Genomic DNA, 21,391 nt, shown 5'->3' with positions numbered 1-21,391 from the left:
TCATTATGTCCAATAAATTGGCTTCAGGAGTCGTTTTACGAGCGAGGTGAGTCCGAGCTTGTTTGTAACGTTCGTGTGTATGCTCGCCTGGTTGCTCATCATAGAAGCACAACGGGTAAGGCTGCAATGTTTAATATTTTTAGAATAAGTGATTTTTTCAAACTACATAACACTTGCAAATTAGATTAAAAAATCGAATATAGGGTTATTTGGGGCAAAATGAGACCTTTCCCGGTGTCTCCGGCACGCGAAACCTTCACCAATCGATTTGTCATGGTTTTTTACATAAATTTCACTTATTTTGAAGTCTGAAAAACTGCGGCACTTTACGATGTGGAGCAAATTACATGAAAAATTGAATATAGGGTTAATTGAGGCAAAATAAGACCTTTCTCGGTGTCTCCGACACGTGAAACCTTCACCGATCGATTTGTCATGGTTTTTTACATAAAGTTCACTTATTTTGAAGTCTGAAAAACTGCAGCACTTTACGATGTGAAGCAAATTACATGAAAAAATCGAATATAGGGTTAATTGGGGCAAAATGAGACCTTTCTCGGTGTCTCCGGCACGTGAAACCTTCACCAATCGATTTGTCATGGTTTTTTACATAAAGTTCACTTATTTTGAAGTCTGAAAAACTGCGGCACTTTACGATGTGGAGCAAATTACATGAAAAATCGAATATAGGGTTAATTGGGGCAAAATAAGACCTTTCTCGGTGTCTCCGACACGTGAAACCTTCACCAATCGATTTGTCATGGTTTTTTACATAAAGTTCACTTATTTTGAAGTCTGAAAAACTGCGGCACTTTACGATGTGGAGCAAATTACATGAAAAATTGAATATAGGGTTAATTGGGGCAAAATGAGACCTTTCTCGGTGTCTCCGGCACGTGAAACCTTCACCAATCGATTTGTCATAGTTTTTTACATAAAGTTCACTTATTTTGAAGTCTAAAAACCTGCGGTATTTCTCGTAATGTAGCATATAATATAAAAAGGTTGCATTTTAGGGGATATTTGGGCAAAATGGACCCTTTCCCATTATCTCCGGCAGACGAAACCATCACCATTCGATTCCCCGGATTTTTTTACATAATAAACATATATTTCCAAGTTAAAATTTCAGCGGCATCTAATTCATGGGGCTACGGGTCCCTTTTTTCCCAGTGTGCATTGCTTCAAATAAAAGTCTGCATGTTTTCTAGAAAAGTCTGTATTAGGTGTATATTTTTTTCATAAACTTATTTTCATTATTACTTTGTAAATGTGAGGAAGGCACCAATCATCTAATGGTGGATTAAAAAACGTTTCGTCATGAAAAAGCACACCGTGGAAATTCTGACAAATTTGGCATCAATATATTAGAATTGATCATTGAAATTCTTAAAAAAAAACGAATTAATACTACATTTTATTGGAAATTTTATGAACAACATTTATAAACTTAAAAATAAACACAAGTTTAAAAATCATTCCATCTTGGAACCGTTCTTTCATAAGACCGAAGTTTCAAAAAGAGCCGCGGATTTTTTTTTTTGAGCCATGTTTTATTCGCTCTTTTTAGTGAACCGGCTCTTTGAGCGGTTCGCTCTTTTTTTTGCCCACCTCTAGTTTCAAGCAACTGTCAAACACGTGTAAATTGGGTGTGGTGAATTTTAAAATGTCGTGGTGAGTATTTATTTAGTCAAATTCAAATGGATTGTTATATTATTTGACGATGTTTCAATAATGGAATTACTAGAGATTTTTAGCTGTTTGTCTGTGGTGTTGCAAAAAAAAAATGCAAAATTGTGAATGTTAGATTATTTGGAATTTGAATTAACCCTTTCGAGCCTGATAAGTCATATATGACCCAAATATCAAAATTTCCAAAACTAGCCTATAATTTTCGTATGGTCTTAAGAATCATTTTCCCATCATTGACTAAAAAAATATTTTTTTGAAAATTCAGGCCTGAAAGGGTTAAACCGAAAGCACACATAATAATTAATGTTCCAAAACCTTCAACCCTCCCAGCATCGCACGTGGCAAGGTGCATTGTATGAGGAGGTAGCAGTGAAGCTTGGGGTGGTAAATTTCTTCGCTGATAACGAACCAGTCAGTTGCATCAGGTCGAGCACCGACGAGTTTGCCACTGAGCGCCGGACCCTGGATCCTTCGGGTATGATGATGATGATGGAGGAAGCAGCAAGAGCGAGGGATTAAATATTTAAAATTTTACGGCATGAGCGACTATGGCGAAACTATGCGAATGTGGGCTAAACTTGACTGGGGCAGAATTCCCACAAAACAGTTTCTTGTTGTCAAGTCATGACTGCTACTCCGCAAACAAGAGTTGTCGGAGAACGAGCACGGACAAGTACTTCCTGTTGCACACACGTATGAAAAGTTTATGAGAGCATTTTGGAATTCTGTTGTCGAAAATTAACCTTTGTTTGCATGAAATCAAAGTTTTGAGACTGTGCGGAGTGCAAACACAATTAGAAAAGTTTAAATGATTCAGTATAATGTGTTGATTTAGACAGCACTTCCCGTTTCCTGAGTCATTTCGCCTGAAACTATACCGTTCAGTACGCAGAATACCCCTGAATGTATGCTAACGACGCTCGCGCGCCATCTAGCGGGGAAATAAAATTCAATTTGCTCGCGATGCGTGAACAATCTGATTATGGGGAAGAACACACTCCCAGAAATTGCATTCAGTTTTCTTTTATCGGGTTAATAAACTACGGGTCGTGAAAAACTGGTACAAATGTTCGCAGTAGTTTCCAACTGGCTGATTCTTGCGCGAAACGATGTCACCCGATGAAATTAGCAATAAAGTCGTAGGGGCTCGTAAAAAATGTGCTTCCGCTCCACCGGAAGTGGGGTCGGATTCCCACGATATATGAGTGGCCTGACAGCTCTCTTGAGAAGATGACAATCCGCGCAGCTTCCGGAACGAATGATCTAATTTGGCGCCCGAGCATGGAAGCTTCAATCCGCGACCTCATTTTTCTCGGAATCAAAAATAGAGGAGTAGACTCAAACATCAAAATCCATACAAAATGCGCCTAATTCCCACTTCAAATCATAGATGGCGGTAACGTTTTAAATTGGAGTGAGCAGTTTCACGTCTGTTAATCTGTGACAGTCGCCCATTCTGAAGCGAGGAAATATGTTTTCCCAAGCATGAAATATATTATTAGCCTCGGTCATAATTCTCCCGCTGGGGGCACCCCCCTCTGGCGGGGCAGAGCAATGGCCAGACTGGGCAGCACAGAATCCTTCGAGTCTACGCCCGGGCTCATCGTCGGATCTGTCACAGTTTGGTGATGACAGCGAGGAGGCTGACGATTGAGTGGAGTTCATAAATTACAATGTAGCATAATTTGAGTGAGTTGGGTTTGAAAGTGGGGGAGGGGTTTATTTAAATTAAATTTTTGTTTTTCTTTTGATAAATGCGATCATTTTAGACGAAAATGGTGAAATTTTTGATTACATGGTAAGTTTTTTTCGAAAGGTTTAAACACTTTCTCATTTTTTCCTGGAATTACACATAAAAAATTGTTTATTTTATATTTAAAGAGGTGATGTGTTTCATTACTCAAATTGATCGTTGAATTGTTAATTCATGGATTTTACAAAAGATTTACGTCTCTTTGTCTGTGCTCAAGAAATGAAAACGCAATTTACATAAAAGATAAAAAAAATCGGTTGAAAAAACATAAGTTCAAAAATGTTTTAAAAAGTCTTGTTAAAAACCGTAAAACACTAAAAAAACAAAACTGGTTCCAAACAAGATTGTTAATCGATAAAATTATCGTCGATAATATTATCGTCTAACGATAACAATAATGGTTATCGTTATCGTTATTGTCATTTCCTTAATTCTATCGGCGATAAGAATTTTTTATGTTTTTTTTGAAAATGTATTAAGGCCGTTGCAAATATTTTTTGAAGTTTATTATAAAAATTGAAATTACAGGCCACGGTGACAACATTTGAATGAAAAAGTGTTTTAAAATGCATCATACACCTGTCCAGTTGTTTTGCAATCATCGATCTCTAAAATTTCAAATTACTTACGAAAATTTTATTTTTGCGAGAAAAAAAAGTTTTTGCGGTGCTGTACATTGTAATTTCATAAAAGTTTAAAATATTTTCAAACGAGTCCAAACATGTTAAATATGATTATCAATCAGAAAAAGGCATTTTAGATTGTTCTCAGTTGATTAGACTTCTATTTCCATTAAAATTTTGATATTTTTTTGTAAAAATATGTTTTTGTCCCCTGATTTTTTGGACCAATTTTGAAGGGGGCGACATAAACTTTGAAAAATATTTGCAACGGCCTAAGTTTCAATGTATAAATATTAAAAATTGTTCACAAAATTCCACATTTTTTTGAAAATACATTTTTTTTTAATCTGCAATATAAGTTTCGAACAAAGTGAAATTTGTTGGGCATTTACATATTATTAGAGTTTTTCTTTATAAAATAACATATGTGTTCGAATGTACTAAAATTTTCATAAATTGCAATGTGGGTATCAAACGAAGGGAAATTATTCATTCTGTTTCAATTTATTATAGTTTTTTTTAATAGTGATTTTCAAAATTTTCACAACATTTTGTAATTTATCGAAAATTCCCAAATTTTCAAAATTTGCAAAATAGGTTTCAGTCGAAGCGAAATTTAGTATGAGTTTTCACCTTATTAAAGTTTTCTTAGAAACTACCAAAAACAAAAAAAAACACAAAATAGCGTATTTTTTTCGAAAAAAAAACCAAAATTATCAAAGAATGCAATATGGGTATAAAACGAAGCGAAATTTTGTATGCGTGTTCACTTTATTAGAGTTATTTTCTTGTTGAAAACAATTTTTTTCACAAAATACCATATTTTCCAAAAACACTAAAATTTTTAAAATTTGCAATATTTCTATCAAACGGAGCAAATTTTTGTATGCTTTTTCACCTTTTAAAAGTTTTTTTTTAAATGCTGAAATTTTTACAAAATACCTTATTTTTCAAAAATACTCAAATTTTCAAAAAAATCATCATGGTTTTCAAACAAAACGAAATTTTGAATGCTTTTTTATTTTTCTACAGTTATTTTTAAATATTGAATTTTTTACAAAATACCGTATTTTTTCCAAAATATTCAAATTTTCAAAATTTGCAAATTTAGTATCAAGCGAAGCGAAATGTTGTATGCGTTTTCACTTTATTATTTTTTCATGTTTTTTGAAAATTTGAGTATTTTCAAAAAAGTACGATATTTTGTACCATTTTTTTTTGTATTTTGGTAAAAAATCTACAAAAAAGTGAAAAAGCATGCAAATTTGCTTCGTTTTGTACCCAGATTTCAAATTATGAAAAATTGAGTATTTTCGAAAAAATACGGAATATTGTGAAAATTTCAGTTTATAACACTAAAAATGTTAATAAATAGAAAATGTTTCTTCATATTTTGAAAATTTGATTATTTTAAATACGTTATTTTTGTGAAAATTTTAGTATTTAAAAAAAATCTAAGAATGTGGAAAAGCATACAAAATTTTTATCGTTATCGTTATAGAGCTTCGATAATTTTAATTACCTTGGTTCCAAAATACAAGTCATTTTTCGCTATGTTACTCAACACCGCATTTTCCTTTCAAAATAATGCGAAATAAAACTCTCTCTCTATCTCTATCTCTCTCTTCCAAACGAAACAACCCTTTCTAAGGTGCGCGCGGAAAACAAAACAGAAAAAGGAATAAAAGCTTTACCACCCTTCCATGCTCTTCTTCCTCGCGGTCTTAAGTAACAAAACAGATGTTCTCCTCTTTAAAACACACACCTCACCCCACCTGAGCTAACGAGCCGCGACGTTTGCATAAAAAGACATAAAAGACTCGCGTGAGAGTGAGTAAGTGTGTGTTTCTTCATTTTCCCCGCGATACAAAAGAGGCGAACGCAAAGAAAAGCTCCCCGGGAAAAAACTTGTTGAAAGCTTTTGTGTAACGGAGACCTGCTGCAACGCCGGTTGATGAGTTGTGACGTCGTCTCAACTCACACCGCACAAGGACTTGGTTGATTATGACTTAATAACGACTCTTTTTTTTGGTAATTACACGTTTATTTCAGACTCCTCAAGAAGTCGTCGTCTGCAGCTGACACCCAACCAGCGGTGACCTTGAACTGCCCTCGCCAAACATCGCCCGCGTCCGAACCTCAAACTCCCTCACTTCTTCGTAGATCAGCTGACGCCACTGTTCGACGCTGAGTTCCCGCTCGTCAATGGTGTGATCGTAAGGTCCCGGGGCCGGGGCGTTGACTTCCCGGTCGTCGTACCACACGTTGATGTAGCTGTGCTGCAGGGCCTGCTCGACGGAGATGCGCTGGTCAGGGTCGATGACCAGCATCCGGCTGAGGAGGTCGCGGGCTTGGTCCGCTTTGGTGCGGTTCTCCCCGTCGGAGCAATCCGGGAAGAGCAGGTTCGGGAAGAGTCGATCGAAGGGGAACCCGTTGTACCGGGGTCGGTTCTCGATGTAGTTCCGAACGGTTGGCTGGAGTCGGGTCATGAAGGCGGGGTCGGGCGTTCCCAGCTGTTCGATGATCTTGTTCCACTGGTCGATGTGATCGTTGCCCGGGAAGATCACGCCACCGCGGATCATCTCGCCGAAGATACACCCAATCGACCAGATGTCAACGTTCTCCTTGTAACCCATCCCGAGGATGATCTCCGGGGCGCGGTAGTACCGCGTAACCACGTAAGACGTCATCGTGAAGTGACTCCCAACTGTCCGCGCCAGTCCAAAGTCCAAGATCTTCAGCTTGCACTCCGAATTCACCACGATGTTCGACGGCTTCAAGTCCCTGTGGATGATCCCCGCCGAATGCAAGTGCTTAATCCCGCACAACATCTGGTACAGCAAGTAAGACATCCGATCATGGTCCAGTTCCATCTGAATCACCTGACACAAATTCGCCTCCATCAGTTCCATCACCAAATAAACATCCTGGAACAACCCAAACATCCGCTGCGGCGTGAAAGCGTCCAAAAGCCCAATTATATTCACATGATCGACCAACTTCATCAGCCGCAACTCCCGGTAAGCCCGTTTCGCATGAACAGCACTCTGGAACGGCCTCGACAGCTTCTTGATGGCCACGGGCCGCCCAAACAGGGTGTCGTACGCGGCACACACCATGCCCTGGGCGCCGAAGCCCTTGGCCTCGAGGTGGATGTACCGTGCCGGGACTTCGAACTCGGTGTCGCCAAACTGGTACCGCTCGAACTGGGTCGTCATTTTTAATTTATCACTCCAATAACTTGCACTTTAGATGGTATTTTCAGACATTTTTTCTCTGCACTGAAATTTGAACTATTTCTATTTATCATCTTCCCCCGTGGCCAAATAACAACTAAAAACATTGGCAAAATATTATCATCTACCTCTACAAAGGCAATTACAAGTACCTATTGAACAATACGTGCAGATCTGGGCTTGTTTTGATTCTGGTACCTATTTAAATTGAATGGTCGCAAAAGTGTCCCACGTGAAAATATTATCCTTCTTGGATTTGTCAAACATGGAATGCAAATAATATTTTTTAGGACAAGAGTACTAAAATCTTGCAAAATTAAGTGGAAATCGATCATTTTTTTTATTAACCATCTAATTTTTTTGAGCAGCTTTTGCTCTACGAAAAACTTTGATTCTCTTGTTTTATTTTCTTGCTTCATTTTCAGTATTTTCCTAATTTTATTCAATTCTAGTTTTTCCATATGAGTTTTGCTTTTAAAATTTCAGTTTTTCAATTTTAAGTTTTCAATTAAAATTCCAGCAAATTTTAATTTTTCAATTTTAGTTTTTTAATTTTAGTGTTTCAGTCAACAGTCAACAGTTGGTCCCGCCCGTGTGGATCAATCGCACCGCGCACTGGACTCACAATCCAGAGGTTGCTGGTTCGAATCCCGCGGCGGGCGCTCTGAAAATTCTTCGTGTAAATATGGGTATCCGGCGCCGTCGCTCCGTGCCGTACTCAAACACTTAGGAGCCCAGGGCGGCGAAGTCCTTGTAGATGAAAAGGAAGACACTAGTGGTTGGTACTAGCAATAGTGGCCGACAGCTATAAAGTCAACTTCGTCGTTTCAGTTAACTTTAGATTTTCAATTCTAGTTTTTAAACTTTATTTTATAGATTTTTTTTCTATTTTAATTTCAAAAATTCAGTTTTTCAATTCAATTTTTCAATTTTTGTTAATCATTTTGTTCTATAATTTCAAGTTGTAGTTCAAATTCGAGTTTTTAATTTCTCATTTTTAGTTTTAGAATATTATTTTTTCGTTTTAAGTTTGTCATTTCTAGTTTTAAATTTTTTGTTTTTCAATTTTTGTTTTGCAATTTCATTTTTTTATATTTTTTTTATTTTGGTTTTTCAACTTCATTACTTTTTATTGTTTCAGTTTAAATTTTTTAATTTATGTTTTCAATTTTTGTTTTAAAATTTGGCTTTTACTTTTACTCATGCTTTGTCATTAAAACTTCCAAAACCAAAAAAAAAAACTAAAATTTTCAATGTTTTTTTTTAGTTCAAAAATTGATTGAAGAAATAGAAGCAGGGTTGGTTGTGAAGGGTTAATTTGTTCAATTTAAGATTTTAAATTCTAGTTTTTTAATTTCAAATTTCAATTTTTGTTTATCAACTTGAACTTTTCATTTATGTTCAACACTTCAAAACAATTTTTTCTGTTATAGTTATTTGTTTTATGTAACTTTTTTTTATTTTAGTTTTCTTATTCCAGTATTTTTTTTGCTTTAATATTTAGGGTGATTTTATTTTTAAAATTGGGAATTTCAATGTAGTTGTATACATCTTTTCATCGATCGGATCTGTCAGAAATGAGATTTTTAGAAACATTATTGTTTCATCATAGGACTTTTTACACTGAGCTTTTCCATATCATCATAAAATTCTTCAACATAAGTTTTTTTTTGCATTTTGAGTCTGATCAGCTCCTAAGTTAATGTTAATTTTTCAACATATTTTTTAAACTCTTAGTTTGCTTTTTGAACATGGCTGATCCGACCTTTGATTGCTGAAATTACGACAAATGAGTTTTTCTAAGATCTACCCAATCGACCTTCAATTTTCAATCGATGATATCTTGGAAACCATTTATCAGATTTCCAATGTTAAAGTGACACTTGTTCAAAAATTTCTAATTTTTTATGTTTTCGGATTTTTTGAAATCATTACATACATTTAAATAGTTTCTTTATAATTGAGTTAGGCCGTTGCAAATATACTTTAACAAGTTTATGTTTCTCGACCCTACGGAGAGACATACATAAAAAATTACATGTCATGGATAAAATATTAATTTGAAAAATGGTTTTATAGAGCATTGCAGTCCAGTAATATTACAATAAAGTAGTTCTACAAAATCATAGTTTTCACTAGGTTTTTTTATTTTACTTATGTTGGTCATTTGCTAAAATTATGATTTGTGTTTTATAAAAAAAATATTTCATTGAAAATAAACATTTATAAACACACATTTGGAAACATTTTTAGTAAAATCTTGTTCTGAATTTTTTTTTTTCGATATAAATCAATCAAGTTTCAAATATCATTTTTTTTCTATTTATTTGAAAAAAGCTAATTTGAAAAATGAAATAAGGTCGTTGCAAATCTTGTCTGAAGTTTATGTCCCTCGGCTCTGACCAAAGTCGAGGTGGGGCGAAAAGATAAATAAAAATATAAAAATTGAAATTACAAGCCTAGGTTTCAACATTTGGATGAAAAAAGCGGTTTAAAATGCATTTTACACGCGCCCAGTTGCTTTCCAATCATTAATTTTCAAAATATCGTATCGACGGACGGGCCTAAAATTTTACATAAAAGTGAAACCAAATTTCTGTCTCATCACCGTTGTAGGCTGCAAATTATTGTAAAACACCTATTTTTTCGCATGTTCAAAAATAGAAGGGGTCGTACCGCCCCTCCGTCAGCAGATATCAAAAAACGGACCTCGGATTCGTGATCAGGGACAAAAGTTACCCCTTTGAACAAAGTTTCACGTAAATCGAAGAGGGGTCGGGGCAACTTTTCCCGATCTCGTGTGAGTTGGTAGAGAATTACCCAACTTTTAGTGATTGTTTGTTTAGTTCTTAAAAATTAAATTTTTTGAGCATTTTAAACTATATTAGTTTCAATACTTATTAATTATTATTATTTGACTTTTCTTTCAATTATTATTCTTTGACTTTTTATATTAGAGTCTCTAAAATTAATAGGAAAATTTCAATTTTAATGGTTGATTTTAAGGTGGGATTTTGTCATTTGATTTTTCAGCTTGTTAAGTGAAATGTAATTTTTTTATTTGAGTGATTTTGGATTAATATTCCGTAGTAACATTTCAATAGGGCGAATCTGCGTTTGTAAACAAGCAGTCTATCCCCCTCTTACTTGACATGAACTGTCACTTGAGCAAATGGGATAGACTGCTTGTTTACAAACGCAGATTCGCCCTATTGAACTGTTACTACGGTATTCTTTTAATTTTGGGTACATCAATTTTAGACTATTTGAAATTTGATTTTTAATGAGTTTAATCAACCATTTCAGGCCTTTTCCCATATTATTATAGATCAAGTTTTCAACAAGTTTTTAAAGCTACATTTTTTTTAAGTTCATCATCCTAAAATTTATCATCTCAGGATTATACAACTATTTTGGTGAAGTTTTCCAACTGATCAGTATTTGGGAAGAAGCTATGTGGTAATAACATGATATCAGCATACTTTTGAGTGAATTTCCTAAAGTACAAAAAAAAAACATTTATTTGTATTTTATTCAAACTACACACTCGCTTCACCCAAAACCCCAAAGGCAAATTTCACTCCCAAAAACCGTGCCCAACCCAGCCGATCCCAGTTGATTTACCCCGTTCGATAACCCGATGACTGATGAAACTGCTAATAATTTATCGCGTTCGCCATTTTGCCAGTTCGCCGTCGCCGCCTTCGATCGTCGATGTTTGTCGTTGAATGATTAATCACGTGGATTGGCTGGCTGGCTGGCCCAGTTTGGCGATTGATATTCATGTGTGGAAAACACGACGCTTGACATTTTCGGTTATTTGCAAGCAGGGTGATGAAATATTTCGCAAGTGCACGGCGCCACAGACAAATAGATAATGTAACAGCTAAAGTAAGTAACTTTTGCTCAAGAATCGCACGATAATCCCCCCAACATACTCACTTCAAAACTGGGTGTAGATTTATCACTCTCTAATGCTTCACAGTTTACGGTAGAAAGCTGTTCATCTCTTGCGGCTGTCCACTCCACCGGCAAGTCTCGGGGTATTAATCCTCTCTCTCCTTCTACGAAAGATCGACAGAGCTTAGTCCTGGAAAATTGAAACTACAAAGTGTCTCGTAAAGAGTAGGATGAGCCAAATAGAATTAGATGGAAATGGGGGAAAAGTGAGTGCGGACATAAAAGTTAAGTGGAATGACGACTGCTGTCCCGGAATGTCCGGACTCTCGCAGGCTCCGGGTGTAAATCGTTTAATTGCGCTGTGGTGGGAGGGCTAATCAAAGATTAGATTGCTTTCGTTTAATTGGGCACGCAGAATAATGGAATAATTAAATTGCCACGGACTATTAGATAGACAGCCTTTGCGGGTCTTGGCGTGAGCAATCGATGGAGTCGTTCCGACCACAGCCGGGAAGGCATTTGGTCCGAGATTTATCGAAGCATGAGACAGATTGCTGGGTGGCGGAACGGCTTCGAGACATTAGCAACGTCGGGATTTATGGTTAGCAAATAATCAGTGTGCCGAGATGGGCGAACAATTCAGAGAAATTGATGGTACGATTTGAACATGGGTTTAACAGTGATTTCATAGATTAATTTGAAATTTACAGAAAGGTCTTAGTTCGGACTGGTTGCAGAGCCTAGAGCCTAGAGCCTAGAGCCTAGAGCCTAGAGCCTAGAGCCTAGAGCCTAGAGCCTAGAGCCTAGAGCCTAGAGCCTAGAGCCTAGAGCCTAGAGCCTAGAGCCTAGAGCCTAGAGCCTAGAGCCTAGAGCCTAGAGCCTGGAGCCTGGAGCCTGGAGCCTGGAGCCTGGAGCCTGCCTGGAGCCTGGAGCCAGAGCCTGGAGCCTGGAGCCCAGAGCCTGGAGCCTGGAGCCTGGAGCCCAGAGCCCAGAGCCTGGAGCCCCAGAGCCCAGAGCCTGGAGCCCAGAGCCTGGAGCCCAGAGCCTGGAGCCCTGGAGCCCAGAGCCTGGAGCCTGGAGCCCAGAGCCTGGAGCCTGGAGCCTGAGCCCCAGAGCCCAGAGCCTGGAGCCTGGAGCCTGGAGCCTAGCCCTGGAGCCTGAGCCTAGAGCCTAGAGCCTAGAGCCTAGAGCCTAGAGCCTAGAGCCTAGAGCCTAGAGCCTAGAGCCTAGAGCCTAGAGCCTAGAGCCTAGAGCCTAGAGCCTAGAGCCTAGAGCCTAGAGCCTAGAGCCTAGAGCCTAGAGCCTAGAGCTAGAGATATTAACGTTTCTATCAACTTTAACCAATTTCCAAGTCCATCAACTCCATTTGACCAACACGTGTTGATAATTTTCATAACCACATACACTTTTACAGCTGGCAGCACTGACCTGTATTAACGCCGTGCTACGTGATCGCTGCGACATCACATCACTTGGACTGTGCTACACATTTTCGTCGAAAGCACAAATCTCACGATTTTTCGTCTCTGTCGAGAGTGTGTTACACGCCGTCTGACGTTTTGATGAAACATTTAGGGGAGGGTGGTCTATTTCAGGATTTAATTTTTAAAAATTTGTTTTTTTTTGTTGCGCGACATTCAAGTTTCAGTGTTGCCAACATATTTTTTTAAATTAAATTCCTTTAAAAAAAATCCAACTTACCTTACCAAAAACTTGTAACATTGGCATCTGGCCATTTTATCGCCACACAAACTCTCGTTTGACGGAGTTGGAATACCGAATGAGCGCATTCTTATTTTGGGGAAGGGAAAAAGAGTTTTACCAAGAACAATTCCGCTTCCGTCACGTACCCCGATCACACCAGCACGGTGTGCGGCAGAACCAACAAAATAAACATCATTCGATGGTTACCACTGCAGCGCAATGGGCCCCTATTTGCCCTTCCTGACAGCGAGCGAAGGTTGAAGTCAAACGGGTTCAATATGCCACCGGAATTTCTGAGTGGACCGGTTTTTGGGTGAAGTTGCCGAAATGTTGAAAGAATAGTTCATTTTGAGGCATTTTTGAAAGAAAATTTAGTTCAGCATCAAATTTAATCGAATCTAATCGAATCTAATTGAATCTAGTCGAATCTAATCGAATCTAAGCGAATCTAATCGAATCTAATCGAATCTAATCGAATCTAATCGAATCTAATCGAATCTAATCGAATCTAATCGAATCTAATCGAATCTAATCGAATCTAATCGAATCTAATCGAATCTAATCGAATCTAATCGAATCTAATCGAATCTAATCGAATCTAATCGAATCTAATCGAATCTAATCGAATCTAATCGAATCTAATCGAATCTAATCGAATCTAATCTAATCGAATCTAATCGAATCGAATCTAATGTAATCGAATCGAATCGAATCTAATCGAATCTAATCGAATCTAATCTAATCGAATCTAATCGAATCGAATCTAATGTAATCGAATCGAATCGAATCTAAATTTTAATTATTCAAATCTAATCGAATCTAAATTTTAATTATTCAAATCTAATCTAATCTAAAAATTCAAAATTCTTTTTTTAAATCGATATTTGTCTTGAAATTTACTCACCTGCAGCAAAATGCACTCGATTTAACTTAATTTTCCACTGCAGCAGCGACTTAATTTGAGAAATAGTGCACACCAAACCAAAAGAAGTAAACATGTAATTTACGTTCTGTGGGGCAGACCAGCAACTTCTAGGTGGTCCTGAACTCGATAAAGTGTTTCAGAAAAGAGTGAGAGAGCAAAACTGTTAAACTTGATGGTTTTGGCCTAGTTCTCTAGTTCTTTTTTTCTTGGCACCCAGCCGGAATCTGGAAGTGAAGTGGTTGCTTTTGGAAAGTTTTTCGAAAGTTTGTAGTTGAGTTTTAATGTGAAATAATTGCAATTCTGGAAAATTATTTAAAACACTTTTTTTTTTAAATTATTTTGTTTTTTTATTTAAAAGTGTTTTTCAACCAGGATTTTTGTAATTTTCATTCCAAATTAAGGAATTATGGAATTTAGGAGTTTTGAAATTTTGTAATTTTAGAATTTTAGAATTTTTGAATCTTGGAATTTTGGAATTTTGGAATTGTGGAATTGTGGAATTTTGAGATTTTGGGATTTTTCGGGATTTTGGAATTTTGAGAATTTGGGATTTTGGGATTTTGGAATTTTGGAATTGTAGAATTGTGGAATTTTGAAATTTCCGAATTTTTGAATTTTGGGATTTTGGGATTTTGAGATTTTGAGATTTTGAGATTTTGAGATTTTGAGATTTTGAGATTTTGAGATTTTGAGATTTTGAGATTTTGAGATTTTGAGATTTTGAGATTTTGAGATTTAGGGAATTTTTGATTTTGAAATTGTAGAATTGTGAAATTTTGAAATTTTTGAATTTTTGAATTTTGGGATTTTGGGATTTTGAGATTTTGAGATTTTGAGATTTTGAGATTTTGAGATTTTGAGATTTTGAGATTATGTGATTTTGAGATTTAGGGAATTTGTGATTTTGAGATTTTGTGATTTTGAGATTTTGAGATTTAGGGAATTTGGGATTTTGGAATTTTGGAATTTTGGAATTTTGGGATTTTGGAATTTTGGAATTTTGGAATTTTGGAATTTTGGAATTTTGGAATTTTGGAATTTTAGAATTTTAGAATTTTGTAATTGTGGAGTTTTGAAATTTTATAAATTTTGGAATTTTGGGATTTTGAGATTTTGAGATTTTGTGATTTTGAGATTTTGTGATTTTGAGATTGTAAGATTTTGAGATTTAGGGAATTTGTGATTTTGTGATTTTGTAATTTTGTGATTTGGTGATTTTGGAATTCTATGATTTTGTGATTTTGTGATTTGGTGATTTTGTGATTTTGTGATTTTGTGATTTTGTGATTTTGTGATTTTGTGATTTTGTGATTTTGTGATTTTGTGATTTTGTGATTTTGTGATTTTAAGATTTTGAGATTTTGAGATTTTGTGATTTTGTGATTTTGTGATTTTGTGATTTTGTGATTTTGTGATTTTGTGATTTTGTGATTTTGTGATTTTGTGATTTTGTGATTTTGTGATTTTGTGATTTTGTGATTTTGTGATTTTGTGATTTTGTGATTTTGTGATTTTGTGATTTTGTGATTTTGTGATTTTGTGATTTTGTGATTTTGTGATTTTGTGATTTTGTGATTTTGTGATTTTGTGATTTTGTGATTTTGTGATTTTGTGATTTTGTGATTTTGTGATTTTGTGATTTTGTGATTTTGTGATTTTGTGATTTTGTGATTTTGTGATTTTGTGATTTTGTGATTTTGTGATTTTGTGATTTTGTGATTTTGTGATTTTGTGATTTTGTGATTTTGTGATTTTGTGATTTTGTGATTTTGTGATTTTGTGATTTTGTGATTTTGTGATTTTGTGATTTTGTGATTTTGTGATTTTGTGATTTTGTGATTTTGTGATTTTGTGATTTTGTGATTTTGTGATTTTGTGATTTTGTGATTTTGTGATTTTGTGATTTTGTGATTTTGTGATTTTGTGATTTTGTGATTTTGTGATTTTGTGATTTTGTGATTTTGTGATTTTGTGATTTTGTGATTTTGTGATTTTGTGATTTTGTGATTTTGTGATTTTGATTTTGATTTTGATTTTGATTTTGATTTTGATTTTGATTTTGATTTTGATTTTGATTTTGATTTTGATTTTGATTTTGATTTTGATTTTGATTTTGATTTTGATTCATTTTTATATCTTATTTTTGGTTTAGGACTAATTCAAAATTTATAAAATTCATTTTCTTCATGTAACAAAACTTCTAAAGGTGAATTGGTTTGGAGTGGGGTTCGCCTCGGCTATTACCACATGAGTTTGGAGTCAGCTTTCGAGCGTGTTAAAATAAAACAATCACGTCACGTTCGATTATCCAGCACATTCAACACGGAGACGCCCGGAAAAAAGGGCCGGGGTGGATTTCATGGATTGAAGGATCTGAATTTGACAAATTCCAAAATATTAACACTTTTTTTAATTTATCCATTTTGGAATAGCTTAAAAATACTTGGAAAAAATTAACTTGCATCAAAAGCTCTCAAATGTCAAAATTTCAACCAATAACCCTAATTGCATGCGCTTTTCCTGTTCTGAAACTTGAAACCCCGAGTAGTCGTCACGCTGCTATTAGGGCAACCATTATTGTGTGACTGTGTGTGTTTGTACTTTTGTGCAGGATAAAAACAACAACCAACAATTTACTTCCACTTTGGGCCAAACGAACTCTGGGTTTTGTGGTGTTTACATTTCACTAGAGAGAGAGAGAGAGTCCACTAACTGCCTCGCAGCATAAAAGTACCGGCAGCTGCAGCCAGAAGAGCTTTTAAGCATGCAATTTTCCCAAACGCTGGAATCGATACTGTTTTGCGGGCATAGATTTAGGAATTTAAGTTGTTTCAAAATTTGAATTCGAAAAAATACGGTCATTTCAAATCGCGATTTTGACAGTTGGTTAGTTTCAAATTTCACCGCAACTGTCAAATTTGGCGCAACTGTTTTTAATTTCACTTTGTCACTTTCTTTAAACGAATCAAAATTTAGATTTGACATGACCGTTAATTTTGAAAATTTCGGATTCAATCCAACTTTCCGATCCGCTTGTCTGTGCTCCGAACAAAGCACACACGTCCAATGTTTTCCCAACAGTGTCGCTGCAAAGGCACTATTTTGAGAAGGGTGGCACGTGTATCGGGGGAAAATTCACGCATGGAATCGACGACCGGTGGCGCCACTGGCTATTGTTTATTTGTCACCGTCTTCGGCATTATGCCGCACAGACTGTATATACTTATAAACTAAACGTATAAACAGATATAAAACATTAAAAACATAAAGGTACGTCACAACACGTTTCTAATTTTAGTTTTAAATAGTTCTTTTGTCATGTCGAAATTAAAAAAGCACCAAACTGGGTTGAAATAACGGCAGCAGCGATCGATCGGGTGGTTTTGTCCGTAAACGGTAGTGTGCCTAGCGATCCTAAACGGCAGGTAGGTTCTCAGCGCACGTTGGGGCTCGTGAAGGCTCATTTTCTGACGGATCTCCGGGCAGTCTACTCGGTTTGTAAGAACGTCAAACACAAACAGACGTTGCAGGAAAATCCGGCGATGTTCTAGAGATTCTAATTGTAGTAATCTTCGGCGGTCATCGTAACTTGTTAGGTACGCAGGGTTCCTCCAGGGCAGGCGACGTAGAGCGTATAGTGCAGGCCTGCCCAACGTCCGGCCCGCGGGCCGGATCCGGCCCGTGAAGCCATTTTGTCCGGCCCGTGACGGCTTTTCAAAATAGTTCTATGACCGGCCCTAAAGCTGTTCATGAAATACTCAATAAATAAATTGAGCATCAAAATTAAAAAAAAATCTTGTGATCAAATTTTCAGATATCATAACATTTTATTTATTTGTTTTATTTTTGCTTTTGATATAAAATGTTGCTTATTCAACGTTTGGTTTGGATGGTTTTTTTGCCTTTGTATTTTTCTAAAAATAATTTTATTCACAATCTTTTTGCACAATAATGTGCAAAAAGATTGCAAAAAGATACTAAATTTAAATTTCTCAAAATTTACTTCCAATTGTTTCATTTTGGAGAATTTTGATTAAAATCGATTTTTCATAAATGCGTAAGCAAAAATAATGTAGGTATTTTTTTCAGAACAAATTTTTAATGATTAAGTTTTGCCGGCAAAGCTAAAAAACAAATCAATGGAATTGCAAATAATGAGCTCTGCGAATATTTTTGAAATATTAAAAATTGTTTCAAAAGCAGTTAGGAAATCAGATAGATAATTTTATTTTTTCATAAGCTTCAATAATTCTAAGAAATTAAGAATGACGAACTAAAATCTATCCGAAATATATTTTCCTACACTTTTTTTTTAAATTTGGTGTTTTTAAATGAATTTTAAAATGTTTTGTAAAATATTTGAATAAAGTTCCACAACAACGCAAAAAAATGTTTTTTCATATTTAAGATTTGAATTCAAATTTCGTTTCAATTAATCTTGTCTTGTTGATTTTCAAACTTGAAAAAAACTTGCGGTGACAAAATTTCAATGTTTTTTTAGTTAATTATTTCAGGGTATTTAATTTTAATCGACAAACACAATACAATACAATTTTAACCAAAAATAAATAAAAAATAAATTAAATAAACAAAAGTTATCTTTGTTTTTCTTTCTAAAAATCAAGATATATGAATCATATTTGTAACACTAGTGTATTTATTCGTTCACTTAAAACAACCTAATAAAATTAATTTTATGAACAAACTTTGAACTTTTACCAACATTAGTTCCGGCCCGCCGCTACTTCAGAAAAATCAGATTTGGCCCGCAGGGCCAAAAGGTTGGGCACCCCTGGTATAGTGTAAAGCTTTTCTGCACTTTCTCCAAGCGGTCACACAGAACTGCGTAATGCGGTGCCCAGACTTGCACAGCATACTCGAGAATACTTCGTACCAGAGAGATGTACAGCGTTTTAAGTGCCCGAATGTTCTCGAAGTCCACCGTGTTACGTCGAAGGAATCCCAGCGTTGCAAAGGCCTTAGCGGAAGTGACAGCGACATGCTTGTCGAAGGTGAGCTTGTGGTCCATCATTACGCCGAGGTCTTTGATGCAGTCGACACGAGTTAACAAGTGTGAATTCATCTCATATCGGTAGTGAATCGTGTCCTGTTTCTTAGAGAAGCTGATGACGTTGCATTTCTCTTCATTCACCTTCATCCCGTTCCTAACACACCATTCGTTAATAGCGCAGATATCCTGCTGCAGGGCGACGCAATCGATGGCAGAGGAAACGACACGAAACACTTTGAGGTCATCTGCATACAGCAACTTTTGGGATTTGAGGTGAGTGCAAATGTCGTTGACGAACAGTAAAAAGATCAATGGGCCGAGGTGGCTTCCCTGCGGCACTCCGGATGTCACGGCAAACTGGAGCGATCGTGAGCTTCCTATGCGAACAAACCCTGTTCTGCCGGTCAGATAGGAAGAGAGCCATACCGTGAGCCAGCGAGGGAATCCCATACGTCTCAGCTTTTCAATTGCCAAGTTATGAGGCACCTTATCAAAGGCTTTGGCAAAGTCCACGTACACGGAATCAACCTGGCACCGTTTCTCAAGGCTGGAATTTATCGAGCTAACGTACAGCATCAAGTTCGAGACTGTGGATCGTTTCTTCACGAACCCATGCTGAAACTCCGATATGATGGGGACTGCGGCAGCGTACATTCTTTTGTGAATCAGTTGTTCTAGAACTTTTGGCAGGCAGGATAGTATTGAGATCGGTCTGTAGTTTTGAACATCTTTCCTTCGTCCAGATTTATGAATTGGCGTAATGGCAGCAACTTTCCACACATCTGGGAACTGACCATTTGTAAGCGATCGGTTGAAGACTAAGCTTACAGGGTGTGCCAACGATCCAGCGCACATTTTAATGAAAGAAGGTGGCAGCTTATCAGGACCAGGGCCTTTTGAAGAGTCAACTGCAGCCAAAGCTTCTAGAACTTCTGCTTCAGAAAGAACCGGAAATGGCATGTCAATGTTGTGGGAGGGAATTTCGTCGAGATAATCTGCTGGAGCGGTGTGCAAGCCATGGTTGAACACGCCTTTGAAAAAGTCGGCAAATAAATTAGCTGCTTCTTCAGGACTGTTTGAGCTACGATCACCCGAATCGACCACGGAAGGAATGCCATCAGTTCGCTTCCTGCTCTTAACGTAACTCCAAAACGACGAAGGGTCATCCGTTAAGCGGGTTTGAATGTTGTCGAGGTACTCACGGTACAGTGTTTCGTTCAGCAGCTCGTACTCCGTTTCCAGTCGCTCGACACAAACGTTATCCTCCGGTGATTTCGACCGAAACAGTCGTTTCCTTGCTTTGCGCAGAATGTTCCGCTTATGCCGTAACTCAGCATTCCACCATGGTTGTTTGATTGATCGATCTCTTGCTATCCGTTTCCTCGGCACGAGCTGTTGAATCACGTCAAATACTACGCTGTAGAACTGTGATGCTTGAGTGTTGGCGTCTTCCGAGTTCAGCACGTTGTCCCAGTCGATTTGATTCAATGCATCCGTAACAGCAACATGGTCACATCGGTTGAAGTCAAAATCAGCAACGTCAGCAGAGTGTTGGCTAACTTGGTCGGGATTGTGGTGGATGTCAACCTTCAGTACAAACTGTTTGTGATGTCGGTCGGGTTTGAGAATAGCCGACGGAGGTTCGATCAGGTCAACTCTATCTGCGTCGTTCACGAAAGCTAGGTCAAGTATGTTGCCTCTAGCATTGGAGAGATTACAAACCTGCTGCATTCCGGACGTCAGTAAGGATTCCATAAGGTCAAGTTCAATTTCGGTCGAGGCATTGTTGGGAATGAATGCGTTCACGTCGTCGTCAAACGTCCAGCGCAGAAGCTATGGTGGACGATAAAGTTTTTTTTCGCTCTACTCTCTCTGCTTCAAAACGTTACATACAAAAGCTGCACAATCTGCCCTTAAGCTGCGTTGAGCGATGAAATGGGAAGGGGAATGCTAAAAAGCTTTTGCTGACTCGATATTGTGATATTTTTTGGAGAAATGATATCATAGAGAAGAAAACGTCAAATTTGTTCAAAAATCCATCAATCAGCAACGGTCGATTTGAAATGAGTCAGAAACTCACCACATCAATTTTATATTCACCACGAATGTTTTGAAACTGTTTTTTTTTTTTTCATTTTTATTGTTATTGTTTTGAAATATTTCACAAACACTTTTTTATTTATTTATGTGTATTTTCGAAAGAAATTTGCTCCTAAATATTGCTCTTTCGACAATTTAATCAATTTTAGAACTTTGTATTAAAATGCCATCAAAATCAACTTCGCAAGCTGTACACAGCGTCATTCAAAACCACACTGTAGGAGCTTGCAAATGCCAACAGAATCAGTTTCATGTCACGGCATCCTTTGTTTGGGGGGACGCCCATCGGGCGAGGTTATTGCACCGGGTCATCTGCGTTGAAACGGTGAAGTTTGTGGGACAAAGGTCGGTAGTAACAATTTGAAGTGGACTGGTTTTTGATTTTAATTTCTTAAATATTTAAATTAAAATTGAAGGTAAAATTCAAATTGATAGTCAGGTTTAAAT

General features: G+C 36.8%; 1 protein-coding gene across 1 annotated transcript; it reads right to left on the bottom strand.

The window, feature by feature from the left end:
• Positions 1 to 6,090: 6,090 nt before the first annotated feature.
• On the bottom strand, positions 6,091 to 7,317 carry LOC6052123 (stress-activated protein kinase JNK). The gene has a single exon (XM_001868405.2). It carries the CDS (start codon positions 7,284 to 7,286, stop codon positions 6,126 to 6,128), a length of 1,161 nt encoding a protein of 386 aa, XP_001868440.2. The 5' UTR covers positions 7,287 to 7,317; the 3' UTR covers positions 6,091 to 6,125.
• Positions 7,318 to 21,391: the final 14,074 nt, after the last annotated feature.

The sequence above is a fragment of the Culex quinquefasciatus genome, chromosome 1, assembly GCF_015732765.1.
Source record: "Culex quinquefasciatus strain JHB chromosome 1, VPISU_Cqui_1.0_pri_paternal, whole genome shotgun sequence".
Lineage (NCBI taxonomy): Eukaryota > Metazoa > Arthropoda > Insecta > Diptera > Culicidae > Culex > Culex quinquefasciatus.
Note: the sequence above shows the minus strand (reverse complement) of the source record. Positions and strands in the feature narration are given on the sequence as shown.